This window comes from Echeneis naucrates, chromosome 1 (assembly GCF_900963305.1).
Source record: "Echeneis naucrates chromosome 1, fEcheNa1.1, whole genome shotgun sequence".
Classification (NCBI taxonomy): Eukaryota; Metazoa; Chordata; class Actinopteri; order Carangiformes; family Echeneidae; genus Echeneis; species Echeneis naucrates.
This window is the reverse complement of record NC_042511.1, coordinates 15,496,091-15,511,361: the sequence shown is the minus strand read 5'-3', so window position 1 is coordinate 15,511,361 and position 15,271 is coordinate 15,496,091. Positions and strand designations below refer to the sequence as shown.

The 15,271-nt window shown below is 41.2% G+C and overlaps 1 protein-coding gene across 6 annotated transcripts in view; it reads left to right on the top strand.

Annotated features, from left to right (window-relative positions):
- The window catches only part of rbfox2 (RNA binding fox-1 homolog 2), a 33,492-nt gene that overhangs the window by 14,986 nt on the left and 3,235 nt on the right, over positions 1-15,271 (top strand). For 2 of the 6 annotated variants that reach the window (XM_029497388.1, XM_029497391.1), the window contains 10 exons: positions 4,724-4,930; positions 6,102-6,269; positions 6,738-6,791; positions 6,933-7,025; positions 10,951-11,038; positions 11,346-11,402; positions 11,507-11,666; positions 12,263-12,308; positions 14,718-14,806; positions 15,033-15,105. In XM_029497388.1, coding sequence (XP_029353248.1) covers positions 4,724-4,930; positions 6,102-6,269; positions 6,738-6,791; positions 6,933-7,025; positions 10,951-11,038; positions 11,346-11,402; positions 11,507-11,666; positions 12,263-12,308; positions 14,718-14,806; positions 15,033-15,105 — 1,035 coding nt within the window. Of the gene's footprint in view, positions 1-4,723; positions 4,931-6,101; positions 6,270-6,737; positions 6,792-6,932; positions 7,026-10,950; positions 11,039-11,345; positions 11,403-11,506; positions 11,667-12,262; positions 12,309-12,694; positions 12,732-14,717; positions 14,807-15,032; positions 15,106-15,271 lie in introns of those variants that run through there. The other 4 variants (XR_003840571.1, XM_029497389.1, XM_029497390.1 and 1 more) reach the window with 4 other exon arrangements.

The window sequence follows — 15,271 nt, the reverse complement described above, 5'->3', positions numbered from 1 at the left end:
CCAGTTCTCAGCATTAGCTTTTAGACGGAAAACTGCTTCCATCAGGTGTGGATGGGCGGGATCATTATTAGGATCAATATGACAAACTTAAGCTTTGTGAGTACCCTTTTTAAAATTACGGAGCTAGTTTAACATCTAGTCTGCCTGTGCCAACCAGAAAAACCAGAGCCGAAGAATGTGTGTGAAATTGAAGCAAAACACTTGTAAAGAAACTATGTCGCCTGTCTCATTGCTGTGCTCGGTGCTAGAGCTGCTTATGAAAGACAAATACTTAATAGCGAGCCACTTCTGTGGTATTAGTGCTTATTTCTCAAGTTGAAATAACTCGAATCCAGCTCTAGCATCAGCCCAGGACATGCACCAGGTTTGTGAAGAACACATCACACTAACAGTCTTTCTGCAAAGGTAACCCAATAATGACACAGCAGTAGTGGAAGATAAATGCTGTTGATAGCATGCAGGCAACATGTGTACTAAACTAAAAGCACGCAGGCCGACTGTCATTCATAGGCATTGCTTAAACGTTTTATGTCTGAAAGCCATTTGATTGTTTTATTTTTGTAAAGTGATGCCAGTATGTCGCCTCTTCTATCTCATTCATTTTACTGCACAGCCAAAGCATGGTGATTAACTTTACCTTTTATCGTTGTACCTTGGAGCAGGTCTAGTTTCTACTTCTGCTTGTCAGACCATTTGGCCCCTACTTTGTGCCCCACCCACTATCATCTTCAGCTTTGCAGACAAAGTTAATCCAGAATGTAATGACTCGAAGGCAGCGTCATCTGGTGTTTTGTCTCCTGCAAAAAAAGCAAAAACAAAAAAAACATGATCTGAACTGACTGATTTTTTTTTTTTTTCTTTTTTTCTTTTTTAAGCTTCTGATGTCCTTTTCTGTTCGTCTGAAGTGTTAAAATATATTGACTTCTGGATGTCTCATCAGCGGATTGCAGCACATTTTCAAATTATTACCATCAATGATGTAACGAACTGGATGGGCTTTTTTTTTTTGTTTTTTTTGTGGAACAGAAAAACACGTTCACATTAACATTTTTCTGTTCTATTTTTAAGCTTTTTTTTATAATTAATTAGAGCATAAAATTATATTTACTATTAACAGAATACAAATTAAAAGGAGGGAGGAATCATGCATAGAAAGGCATGACGATAAGAAACGCATTGAAATCAATATTTACTCGATACACCCCATTCCCCTATTACATTACCATTCTTAATGCTGAACACTCAGGAATGACAGTGATTTTATAGACCTAGATGTATATTTACATACATATTGGCATTACATAAGCAAAACCCTCATAGGTCATCATAATGGCTGTGCAACAGTCTGTGCAGATAATGAGCAAACCTAGGTACAAGATGGTTGTGCTGCTACATGAAACTAAGGCAGCACAGGAAGGCAAGGATGTGAGAGATGATATCATTTAGCAAAATCTTAATTTGGATGCTTGTGGACGATATATTGGAAGAGGTTCATACAGCTGCAGGGTTTAGATGAGCGGACACAGCTGCTATCTGAACATTTGAATGAAGTTAAAGTTGGACAGTGTGGTCAGTAATCTGGCGGCTTTATTGTTCGCGTGCCAGGCACTGAAGATGGAGAACATGGTTTCTGTTCTGGCAGAGGTAGCAGCTCTTCACCTGGCAGAAAGAGCAGCAGCAGGAGCGGTATAAGGGATTTAGGTACAAGCATGGCAGCACGGTGTGTTAACAGACTTACAGTGTTGAGATTAAAGATGAAACATGTATTTACTGTTTGTTATCAGCACGAGGAGGGGGTGAGATAACAGGATTGGTGGTTGTGATTATTCTGTTGAAATCACCGTAGCCAGACCAGTACAGCAAGCCATAAAAAGTTGTTTTCAAAGCATTTCACACCTGTTTCTATCCTTTGCTCATGCATCAATATACAGCAGTAAAAAGAGGAGAAGGCTACAGCTGAATTAGTTTCCTATGGCAGAGGGAATTTTCTTTCAGTTGAATATAATCATGAGGAAAAATACTTAAAGATGCTGTAGATTTATCCTGAACTGTGGAGAGCAATTCAATGGAAGTTATTCTTAAAATCAAATCTGAAAAAGCAAACACAAATATAATGTAATAATAACTTTAAAGATAACTTTTATGATGTGTGTGTGTGTGTGTGTGTGTACACATATATAATTTGTAGTGAATTTGCACAGGTGATGATAAAGGATTGATGCAAAAATCAATCCTAAATTTCATTCGTATTAAATTCATGTGACTCTTTTATTTACTTGGGTATGCTGATAATTTTTGTTGTCCTATGAATTATTTGAATTCACTAAAATTTAGGGATGGGTGTCAAATTCAGTGAATCAAGTTGATTAATATTTTACATATCACAACCAAATGTACTAATAAACCATTTAATTTGTGGTGTACTTGTCTTTAAAATTTGCAAGTCAATAATTTGCTCCTGACAAATGGTCTTTACAAAAAAAAAAAAGGCCGAAATCCAAGAAGAATAGTTGCATTTCAAAAGCAAAGAAATTGCTGATTTGTTCTGTATTTCTAACCCTTCTCAACATGACAATAAATGAAAAGTGAAAGTGGTCAACTAATAATTTGCTTTTTAGATTCTTGTAAATATTTAATATAACTGACGAAGCCAAGTTGCTTTTATTTTTGTTTCCCCGTATTGGTTACGCAAAGTTTTGCCTCACTGTTTACTCTCATGTCACACTATCGATGTGATCCATGTCGACTGCGTGCATCCCCGGGTTTGTCACTGAGTCGAGGGGGCTCGACTGCCATGTCACAGGTGTGACGCTGAGAAAGGTCAAAAGCTGGGAGACAGATGGCATGCACACGTCGACACACACACACACACACACACACACACACACACACACACACAGAGACAGACAGACATACACATCCTCCCACACACTTTTAACACTCCCAAAGGGACAGAGATCCATTGTGCAACTAAGATGGGCATCGCTGCAGCCTGTCAGTCACTCACATACACGTACACACAAACGCACACACCGACTGTGTAGCTAAGCAGATGGCTATTAGAGTGTGAAGATTTTTGTTTGTTTTTTTTCGAAGAGGTACTCATCATTTTGGTCGTTGGGGGATAAAATGTAATCAAATATTATTATTATTATTATTATCATTATTATTATTACAGCAAATGAATGTCATTACTGCCTGTTTTAGCGCCACTGCAGTTACAAAGCATACTAATATTAACAGTCGTAATGAAAATGATAATGATTAAAAGGAGAATGAGACAACAAAGAGCAAGGTGCTAAAAAATGGCTGCCAAATGTCGTCTATTAATTCCAGTGATGTAGGGATGGTTTTTAGCATTGGACCCTCTACGTCAGGGATAGTTCTATCATAAACATGTTTTACAGCTGCTGTCATTATGTCATGATTTTTGGGGTTTTATTTGATGTTTTATTGAATTTGAATATATTTTTATGTCAGACGCTGAATGGCTGCCTCTGTCTTGATAACAGTTTCTGGCCTGTGTAAACATCAGGAACAACAACAAAAATAAGTCCAGGACTTTATTGTTCTGTCCTGACAAACCCTCATAAGTTGTGTTTTTATTAGCTGTGCTAGCTGCACTTCACTAGGGAGTGGGATGATATGTTGTTGGTCCGCCACTATGCTCCATATTCAAATATTTCAACAGCTACAGAATGAGTTGCTTGCAACTGACATTCATGGTCTTCAGTGGATGAATCATTGTGACTTTGGTAATTTCCCCTGAAGCTCCAGCATTTCTTATCAACATGTGTTGCCATGCGGACACACCAATGTAACGCGGCCAGCACAGCTAACATTATACCTACTGCAATGTACGTTTACAAACACCAGTTAGCGTAAGTCAGCTTCCCAGAGCCATGGCTGCAGTTTTAAAATCAATTGTTGAGCCCTTGCAGCTAATAGTGACTTCTAATAACATCTGAAAGACAGTAATGGTTGGTATTATCTCGTGCAGCCATGATCAGAGACAGGTCATGCCTCTTCTATCAGCCACCACCTTTTATCATCCAACCCCTTTCCTCTCTGTCCCCACCGACTCCCTCTGCTCTAAAATGTTACCATTTAGGGTATCCATGCTTGACTGCCAACAACAAGGAATGTGTGTGCGTTATAGCCAGTGTCATGTTTGTGTGCCTCCACCTTGCGTTTGTTAGGGCATGTCATGCTTCTTTTATTTTATTTTATTTTTTTTGGGGGGGGGGGGGGGGGGGGGGGGTCTGATCAACAATGTCGATAAAATATTTGGTCAAGATTCCACACGAACAGTTGGTCTTTATGTGAGCTTTTAGGTGTGTGGGTGTTTTGTGTCAAAGGTGGTTTGTGTGCAGAGGCGTTTGTGAGTGTGTGTGGAAGCGTTGGACACTCACTGTTGTACAACACTCTGAGCATGGAGGTATCTGACCCTCAATAATAGATGTGGCTACAGTGAATATTTAATGAGTGGGGGGTGGTGTAGATACATGCGCACATTTACACACAGAGACACACAAACACAGGAGGAAATGGAAATTTAATATCCATGCTTGTATGACTTTTACACTGAAGCTCTCAGGAAAGTGCTCTCTGTGTGTTCTGGGTGATGCTCTCAGTAAAAGATACTGTGGAATTTTGCCAGCCAGCTACTTAAACCTTAACCCCCCCACCCCCCACCTTTTTTTTTTTTTTTTTATTGAAACAGGGCTCTCAGGATAGTGCTGGCGGTCAGGAGGGACTAGTACCCCCACCTTTCTCTGCATTCCCTCCACCTCCACCACCTCCACCCCAGAACGGCCTGGCCCTGGATTACGGGGGCAGCCTGTACGCAGCAGGGGCTGTTCAGGGTCCTGTGGAAGCTGGTGGGGCAGCGAACAGTGCTGCCAACGCCACCAACAGCCTCAGTGTCCAAGTGAGTGCCTTTCTCTTCCTGTGTGTTGTGAATTTGGGATGGATTGAGATGACTCTCCCCCCACGACGATTCAATAGCATCGCTGTTGAGAGAGTTAGTGGCAGAAGGAGTGTAAATTTGCTCTGTGTCGCAAACACTGATCAAAATCCTACTTTTATTGAATTGCCTACATTTTTCTGCAGGATTTTTTCCGGACAAAGGGGAAAAAAAAACGGAAGTAATACTAAAATAACTATAGTTGTAAAATGGTACCAGGATCAGTGGATAGCATATTAAAGAGACCGTAGATGCGATTAACTACCTCAAAAAAGGGAATTTGTGTTACACACATACACGTCTTTATAGGCCTGAGAAATTATAGCAATGGTAACATTATCACAACAGCCTATATTGTGTCTGGTAATGTCTGGATGATGCTCATTACACTTGGAAGTTTGATTTATGAATGCCGATTTCAGGGAGAAGCTGTAAAAACACAGTTTGTTTTTGGGCTTGAGTGGACAGATATAAATGAGACATCTTTTCAGTCAATCCTGGAAGAAAGCAAATCACATGGATATGGATATGAGTAAAGCACGGTGTCAATATGACACTGTATATAATGATATTTTAAAATATCCCAAAAACTGGGATAAAAATGAAAAAACACTTTTCTTAAAATAGCTTTTTTCAGACCAACATGACCAACATGATAATCCCAAAGATATTCCATTTAAAATGGATACTAATTGTTTGGAATATTTGTCACAAACAATTGATTTATTCTTTAATTAATATTCAGTCCATCAGCTTATAAATGTATCCAGTAAATTGTACATCACTGCACTTTATGTTTCACAGCTGCACATTTACAACTGCAGTAATAGATAGCAATATGTTGATTAAGCTACTGGAGTATTGTTATAAAATTAATCAGCAGCTGTTGAAAAATTCCATTATCATGTGTGACAAATAGATTAATCACTTAGCCAAGAAACTAACAATGGGACAAAGTATAATGGCATCTCATGAAAACCAGTGGTAGTAGCAACCCTCCTCTTACAAGAGCGTGAACAGTGAAAAATGGAATCTTTTGCTATCATCATATGTTACAGTCCCAAGAAGACATCACTGTATTGTTAACACTCTGATCTCTGCTGTGGCTCTTTCGTGTCCTTCCCTCTCCCTGCAGTCCGATGGGTCCTCCCAGATTGATGGACAGTCAGGGGTTGGCTCGGGAGGAGGGGGTGGCGGGGGAAGTGCTGGAGATGATTCAGATGCCAAGGGGACCCCCAAACGCCTCCATGTGTCCAACATCCCCTTCCGTTTCCGAGACCCTGACCTACGACAGATGTTTGGAGTATGTAGACCAGAATGTTCTCCCCTTTTTTCACCCTGCATCGTCATATCAGGGCTTTGGATTAAAAACATACAGCCAGTAAATACAGCACTGTTTATTTCATCTGATCTCAGGGACACATTTTTAAAATGATTAAAAGACACTGTCATGTTTATTACAGCTGAAAGAAGCCACGGTGTGTCACAGTTGACAAGTGATGAATGCTTGGGTAAACTTAAATAAGTAATTTAAAGTCAGGTGTGAAAATGCAGCTCTGTACTTGGCTGACAAATGCCTTTAAATTGTGGCGCATAGAAAAGAGCAGAGGCAAGGAAGATGTGCTTGTGGGTGGTTGGGGGGTGGTTGGGGGGGGCTATTTGAGCTGGCTCAGTGCCAGCCCATCGTGGTTGAACAGTGCTGACACCCTGTGGCAAAATACCATACATGACTTTCATGCGTGTCTTCATTTCACTCTTTTGTTTGTTTCAGCAATTTGGCAAAATCCTTGACGTTGAGATCATCTTCAACGAGAGGGGATCCAAGGTGGGTTCAGTGGAGCAACACCTAATTTCTAATGCTCATCAGATGAAAGGATGTCAAGTAAAAGCCTAACGAATACTTGCAGCGTTCTCCTACCCTCCCCCTCCTTTTCATTTTCTGTCTTTGCTGCTCTTCTGCTTGCAGGGCTTTGGTTTTGTAACGTTTGAGTCGAGTGCGGATGCAGAGAGGGCCAGAGAGAAGCTTCATGGTACACTGGTGGAAGGACGTAAAATTGAGGTACCTCACCACCCTCCCCCTTTAATTTGAAAACAGTGACCATTTTCCTCCTCTATTTTTTCCCCTCCATGTCCAACAACGAGAATGAGTTTGTTCTGGTCCTTTCTACCCCAGAGAAGGTTTCTGGATGGCTGTATGTGTTCGACTCTAACCCCTCTGGCTTCACTATAGCATGGGGCAGTGGTGCTGCGCACAGAGACGTCTCTTTTCGATGGCACTTCCTGTCAATGTTTATGCTGTCGTTTGTTCTTGTTGTTGATGTCGTGGGCTGTCCATTGCACCTTGATCTTTTGAAAAGCTGTGTGGTTTGCAAAAGCATGCTGGGTGGAGTGTGGCTACACAACAGGCATGGCCGGTGAGACTTCACTATGACACGTTTGCTGACGATATACGCTTCTGTCACAGCATGTAGGATCTGATTTGTTTTTATTTTCCTGCACCTTTTCCATCACCATCACCACTTCTTCCATGATCATGACAAGTGGCCATTTTTTTTTGTTCATGGTTGCGTTTATGACTGGATGGGGGCTGTTAGTGGCCTCTCGGTTTTTTTCCCCTGTAAAATAAATTTAGTGCTTGCCGGTGTCTGTGAGAGGCTCTTGTATGTTGCATGGGTGGATGATGAGGTCAGATGTCATCTCAGGAGTTTTTCACTTGTCCACCTAATGTTAAGCAGGTGCGTCTGGGTTGCTGGGTTTATTTCTGTTTGACGTTTGAAGTGTTACGAGGGCAAATGCATGAAGGGGGCATTTTCAGGGGCAGTTTTTGGGAATGAGACTGCCGTGAGAATTGTGGTGTCATTTCTGATGCTTCAAAAAGCTGTTTTCAGATGTGCAAGATGGATGGTGAAAAAAACAAAAAAACAAAAAAACAAAAAACAAAATTGTTTGTTTGCACACACACTTGCATCCACCACTCCTGAAAAAGAACACCAGATCTCATGGAAGTGCATTTTGTTATGACTTTTTTTTTTTTAGTTTGTCAGCATGAGCTCGGGTTTCAATTGCAAATGGCTTCAGAGATCTAATACACCATGCTTTGCCATTTGCTCTGGCTCTTGATTTTAAATCACGCTTTTTTTTTTTTTTTTTCTTCTACTTGCTACAAAAGCTGTTCTGCATGGTCTTGAATGTCCTGCACTCTTCTCTGTATCTCTGTGTGGGTGTGCAGAATTTAAAAATGTGGAGGGTTGTGAGGGAATGAATAAGTGAAGAGAATGCCATAGATAGTCCCAGCCATCGTTCCCTCTCCTTTCCTTTTGTTTTTCTGTATTGTTTCTCCTCCATCTCTCTCTTCGCTCTTTTTCACCAGGCCAGTCCATCTGTCCGTGTCTCCAAGTTTGTGTGTGTGTGCGCGTGTGTGTGTGTGTGTGTGTGTGTGTGTGTGTGTGTCTGTCCGTCCCTATATGCACCCGCATTTCTGCTGTCCACCCCTCCCTCCATATCTCTGTCCATTTTCCTGTCCTGTGATGTAGCTGGCTAGCATAAACATTGGAGGATTGGATTATTCACATTTTTTTTTTTCCTGAGTGAAAATTTAGTTAGTTAGTTAGTTAGTTAGTTAATATAATCCAGGCAATAAAATCAGCTCCCTAGTTAGATCAAAACTCCTGCCATCTTCTGTTTCCATTTGTTTCCTCCCTTCTTAAACTTTTATGATCTTTTCTTTATTTTAAATTTTTTCCACGGGCTTTATACAGTAGAGGTTAGATTGTTGTCAAATGGCTGATGCTTGTAGGTGACTGTTGACGCGTGACCTGTTACATCACTTCCTCTCTACCACAGGGTGGGGGTTGCTTCTCATTACCTCGTTCTTATTTCTTTCTTTTTTTTGTTTGTTTTTGGTTCATCATTTCTTTCTTACATATATTTTCTCTATTTCCCTGATGATTTTTGTATGTTGTTGTTGTTGTCAGTCTCCACGGTAACTGCTCGCGTGTCCTCACGCCGTTTCCCTGGCAACGGTAAGTTGTGTACACATGGCATCATCTTTGAATGACCCCTCCCCCCACCCCATCCGTCCAAATGAAATAAAATGCACCCAATGCCCAAACGAAAGACTCCTTTACTCAAGGGAGCTTGATTGATTGGTTGATTGACAAAACCTGATTGGCTAATCCTGTGATTGATTGGGGAGGTGGTGAATGAAACGATTACGAGATTAGCCATTGACCGCATGGCAGTATAAAGGCCACTTGTATAACTGAATGTACTGCATCTATCTGCAAGTGCAACAACTATGACTACCACTTCTTATGCATTCATTCCAATCACCTCTCTAACTGCATTCAGCATTTAATTCCAGAGCTGTATCCTGCATGGTTTACTCTCTTTCTCGTCATCTGTATGACGCCATATAGTACTATGTCATCTTTGTGTCATGTGTCAGCCAGTAGCTGCATTTTTGCACCTTAGCAGGACAGCATGCTGAAGCATGAGTGCTATGTTAGCCGTACTGGAGAGGATAATAGTTGTGTGTGTCTCATGGTGTACTGTAGTACATTATGTACCACATGGTAGACTGCAGACAGTTGTAGAGGCACCACTGATAAGATTTATCATTCAAAGCCAAGAAATATATGTGGATTGATCGTGTGTGTCCTTAAAAGGATGCAGGCATCCTCTACTATAGAGCAAATCTACTCATGGTTAATAATATGAACAGTTAGCATCCGAGAGAAAAGAGCAAACCGAGGCATTGAGTAACTGCAGCTTTTCTGTAAAGCGGTGTCTTTGTTTCACTTTTTGATCCTTTTGGTTCTGGATGGTGTGTTGGTGGTTGTGTGCTTCTAGGTTTTTCTGGTGTGCGACACTGATCTGGAATGCCTGGCAGTGTTTCACATTCATGGTTTGATTTTTCTTTTTCTTTTTTTTTTTTTTATTGTTTTTATTTATTAATTTATTTTGGTTCTTGAGGAATGATATCTGCATCCCCCATCCTCTCTGTCTTTTGTCTAGACTGTTCACTCTCTGTATTTGTTCTTGCTCCATTTATCATTTTTCCATCATTGCTCATGCACAGTTAGATCCAATGTAGGCAAATAGTCTGTATTTTGAATGTGTGTACCGCATCTTGTTTCCGTTTGTTCATTCGAAGAATTGCACATTTGGATGGATTATTCACTCTCTGTGTCTCTCTCTTCTCCACAACATGTACATGTTTTCTGTGTCTTTTCATGTGGACTGGCTCCTCCTCCTCCTGCATCCCTCTACATTTCTGTCTTTTCTCTGTCGTTCTCTCTCCCTCCCCTTCCTCCTCTTTCTGTATGATGTGTATTTGATTGGGGGAGGGGGGGGGGGTGCCAGCCTTTTTTGATTGGTCTCTTGCTGCATCTGATGCTTGCTGATTGGCTAGTTTTGCTCACCTCTGGTGATGTGATGCGCTCTTGATTGGCTGCGTGTAATTTTTGTATGATCTTTTTGATCAATGTTTTTTGCATTGTGTTCAACTGATATTTCTGCTGCTTAATTCACGTTCTTTTTCCCTCCTTTTCTTTGAAGGTAGCAATATAATGGTCTTGGATTTCTTTTTGAATGCCTTTGGTCTGAACTATTTTGTTGTTTTCTTTGTTCTGTGTGCCAAAGGTTGCATTATTTGTGTGCTAAACTGCCTGAATACTCACCAGGATCCTTGTTTTCAATGTCTTTCTCCTTCAAAAGAAGCGCATGCATCAAAATCCATCGCTGCTCATCAACAGAATTAACCTTTGTCCTAAGTAAATACTTGTTTTAAATGTAATGGCACCTCACAGTTCAATTACAAAATTGATATGAAACGTCTGATCCATGATTTGTCAAGCGAATATTTTAGGCGTTAGACAACACCACAACGCAAATTTAACACGGCGCTGTGCCAATTTTGATCATTTTTTTATATCTAATACATTGGGTTAAATTGGCCTTTGACCACTTGCTCTGGTGTCTAGGTCAATAATGCTACAGCCAGAGTGATGACGAACAAGAAGATGACTACCCCTTATTCCAACGGCGAGGGCCTTGCTGCTCTTCCATATGGTACTGCATTTTGTACATTTCTCTCTCCACTTGGAAAGCTTTTAATACGGAGTGGCTGAAGCTATGCACTATGGCTCAATATCACAATCAGTAAATTAATCAGTAATTTCCGAATGTAAATATTGGTAGCATTTAATGTATCGCATTAGCTGGTTTTGTTGCCCTTTTCATCACAATTTACTTGTAATCATAATCTGAACAATACATATCATTGCCTTTTCACTAACACAATATCAGAATTATGGGTGTTTCACTTATAAGTCATTATATGAATATATAACCAGATCTCGCCCTTTTTTGACTCCAGCTGGATGGAAGTTGAGTCCCATGGTTGGCGCGATGTACAGTCCTGAGCTCTATACAGGTAGGCAACAGCTATTATTGCTGTATTTCAAAACATTGCTGTGGAAAGGTATAAAATAGAATCGGAAGCGTAATCATATAAGCAGCTCTTATGTCCTTCATTAGCTTTCTCTCACTCAGTTCCAGGGTTTCCATACCCAGCGGCAGCAGCAGCTGCTTCAACTGCTGCAACCTTTCGAGGTGCTCATCTCCGCGGGCGTGCGCGGCCTGTCTACAGTGCGGTCAGGGCAGCTGTGCCACAACCTGCAATCCCAACGTACCCGGGGTAAGCATCAATAAAAACTCCCCAACTAACTTCCAGCAAAGTGTTTTTGATGAGAAAAAGCTGACATCGGCTTTCTTGAAAGCATGTCTACGTGTAGTTAAATGTAGCACTTCATAATTGTGCATGCTGTGTGTTTGAATATGTACATTTTTTTTTTATTGCGATAATGACTGAATAATAATTGCTGAAATACCATTTCCTTGTACTTAAACGTGGTTATATGACCATTCGGTGAATTAAAATCAAACAGAATAGCATTTCCTTTGATAGACCTTTGTCTCAATAGTATCACTTTGAAACTAGTTTATTTCTATTTACAAAGAGGTGGTATTTTCTTGCATGTTGCACGGTGTGTAATAATCTCACCCTTCTTTCTCTTTCTCTCTTTCACAATCTGTTTGGCACCATTTTCTCACCTCTCTCCTTCAACCGTCACTCTTGTTTGTTGTTTTCTCCATTGCCCACACGGTGGCGCATCACACCATTTCTCTCCCCTCCCCACCCCCACCCCCACCCTCCGTTTGTTTTCGACGTTCCACCACCGCTCCTCTGTATTCCCTCCCTTTCCTTCTTTTCTTTGCTTTCTCGTCTCTCAGTGTGATGGCCTATCAGGATGGTTTTTACGGTGCAGCTGATCTCTACGTAAGTATACCTCTCTCTCCTCTGCTGCCTCACTCCTCACCTACGTTTCCCTCCTCTTGCCTGTGGGTTTTCATGTAATGAAATGGCACAGACCAAACCCAAAGAGTGCGTGTACTTTTGAGTGTTTTTTTTGATTCATCAATTCTCCACGAGCAATGAAACTGTGAAATTAGGTTGACTTTCAGACGGTCATGTAATACATACTGATAAAGAGACGTGAATAACCTGGCACGCACACTTTAATCATGTGTTCATTCATGAGTAGACTCCTCTCGGGTTTGTCTCAGTGCATTTATGAGTTAGTTTGTACCAATGTGATTATGAGCGCGCGTGTGTGTGTGTGTGTGTGACCAGGTTGACAATAGCTGTTTCTGTTCTCTCTGTAGACTAGTGTTTCAGGACATTAGTGGCAGATTGCCCCAGGTAGGGTTTACACACTCTGTGTGAGAGCCAGTGTGCATCATCCTCGTCTCCAATGACTGCGTGCTGCTAGACATTATTGACCATCTGAGATTGAAATGCCTTCTCTGTCTTCTCTCTTCTACTAACTCACTGGTTTCTGACATGGGTGGAGTTGCGGAAGGGGGTGAAAAGAATTAACTTCAAATCCGAATTCACGAAGAGCATATAAAACAGTGATCATTCACAAAATCCTTTCAGGGTAGAATAAATGCAGGGCAGGATACTCCTTGTGTGTCAGTGGCTTTCTGTTTTTCAATACGTTATATTTGTTTATATACGTAATACACAACTTATTTTTCTCCACAGTTTGAAAACAAAGGCATTTTGTCTTATTCAGGCATTGTCAATATGTTGGTGTAGTTGCATTATGTCTATTGACGCAAGATAAATGAAAAGAGGCTTTTTATCATATTGTTATTCCAAGACATGCAAAAAATAACTAATCTAAGATTGTGGGGGGGGGGGGGGGGCACAGATGAATCTTTTTTTAAGACCTTATGCATTTAATCACATTGTTACATTTTGATAAGATGCCAAAGATTTCCTGTTGTACACAAATATCACACATATCTTCCAGGCTAGAAGGAAAATCGAAGGTATCAATGGGCTGCATTGTCATGCTTGGAATACAAACGGGGCATGAAATAAATAAGACATGAATAATGACACTGAAACCTGAGGCTATGCAGTAGTCAGAGGGATGTAGGACAAGAAAATTCATTCTATCAGCAGTTCATTCAGACCCCTTCCAGGAATCTCCCTATCTGTTTCACCTGTGGCATGCTAACTGAATCAGTGTCGGCATGCAGACATACTTACAAGGCTGATTCCTCCCCCCAGTCTTCCCTATATCTGTGCTCCTTCTGTCACTCTTTCTTTCACCTTTTCTCACTCTGTCTTCTGTCATCTTTAGTCAACAGCAGATTTTTTTTTTCTTTTCTGTTTTCCATCAAGTCTTTAAATTTTATGCTGTAATGTCTTCCTCCGTCCTGTGTTCTGTGTCACATCACATCTCCAATCTGTCCTTTTCATCATATCACCATCTTCTTCTTTCAGTCACTCTTTCCTCCTCTCCCCAGCCCAGCCTTCTTTCCATAGCAGCAACTGTGTGGTCCTGAATGCGGGGACATGGTCGTGACTGATTCTTTAGGGTAGACTGCAGCGGTGTGTTTTTGTTTTTTTTTTTTTGCATTATTTCATAGGGATGTGTGGTCTAATACACTGTACTTCCTGAGTTTGGGAACGCATGCTGTGTTTGTCAGTGATTGGTCGATGGCCATGTGGGTGTGTGTATGTGTGTGTTCTCTTTTTTTTTAATCTGAATGGCTGACTGTCTTCTTACACCTGTAGTTTTGTTTTTTTTTTTGTGTCTGTTCATCAGCTGCCCATCCAAACAAAAATAATGACATAATCATCCTGCCGCCCCTTCCCCTTTCTTTAACCTCGTGTTTTTGGTAGGGGAAGTAGGCTGGGGCACAGTTATGGGTATGAAATCTCTCTCCCTCCATGTCCAATGCAGAGTGGGAAAAGTAACGCACTTGAAAGATTATGACACTGTAAAACACATAAAGTTCGATAAAAGCCCCCCCCCACCCCCCCACCCACCAAGTTGGCCACGGAGGAGGAGACTCACAGAGCCTGAACTACATCCTTGTGAATGCTGTACTGCACCAGATTAGCCAGTTTTGCTGACTGTCTGCTTGTTAATCTTTTGCTCTCTTCTCAGCAGTTTTTCTCACAATGTAACCCCCCCCCCCCTTAAATTCACTACTAGTCTGCTACCCTGTAGAGAAAATACAGTAAACTTTTAACAATAATTTACTTTCCTTTCTGTCCCGTCTCACCTCTCCCTTCATTGCACCTCTCTCCCTCCTCTGTTGCACACAATGCCCCCCCCCCCCCCTTGGTCTGTCCTCCACCTCTCCTCTTTCCATCGGCCCCACGCAGGGTGGCTATGCAGCATATCGTTATGCCCAGCCGGCTGCAGTAGCGACCCCTGCGGCAGCAGCAGCTGCAGCAGCAGCTTACAGTGACAGGTAAGTTAGCTGTTCAGTGCATCTTGGAGTCTCATCTGACAGACCAACACCTGCACCTCTTGAAACATTTGGTTCCTAAACAAAAAATTGGCCAGAAAGAGTTTTTAAAGTAACCTTAACCTTCCTGAGGTACATTATTTATCTTGTGTTTTTGAAAGTAATGCATTGCTTGCTGTTTCTTTAAAATGACCTGTGGCACATGATTTATTGACTGTTACCCTGACAGTTACGGACGAGTTTACACGGCAGACCCTTACCACGCTGCACTCGCCCCAGCTGCCTATGGTGTCGGAGCCATGGTAAGTCAAAATAAATAAATAAATAAATAATTAATTGGTGTTAGTATTATAGTAATGGGTACTCAAATGAGTTGCATGGGTATTGATGTATTAATCCATTAAACCATTGAATCGATACCTCCATCACTAGTGGTAAGCTCATTTAGGAGCCCATTAAAACTGAGAC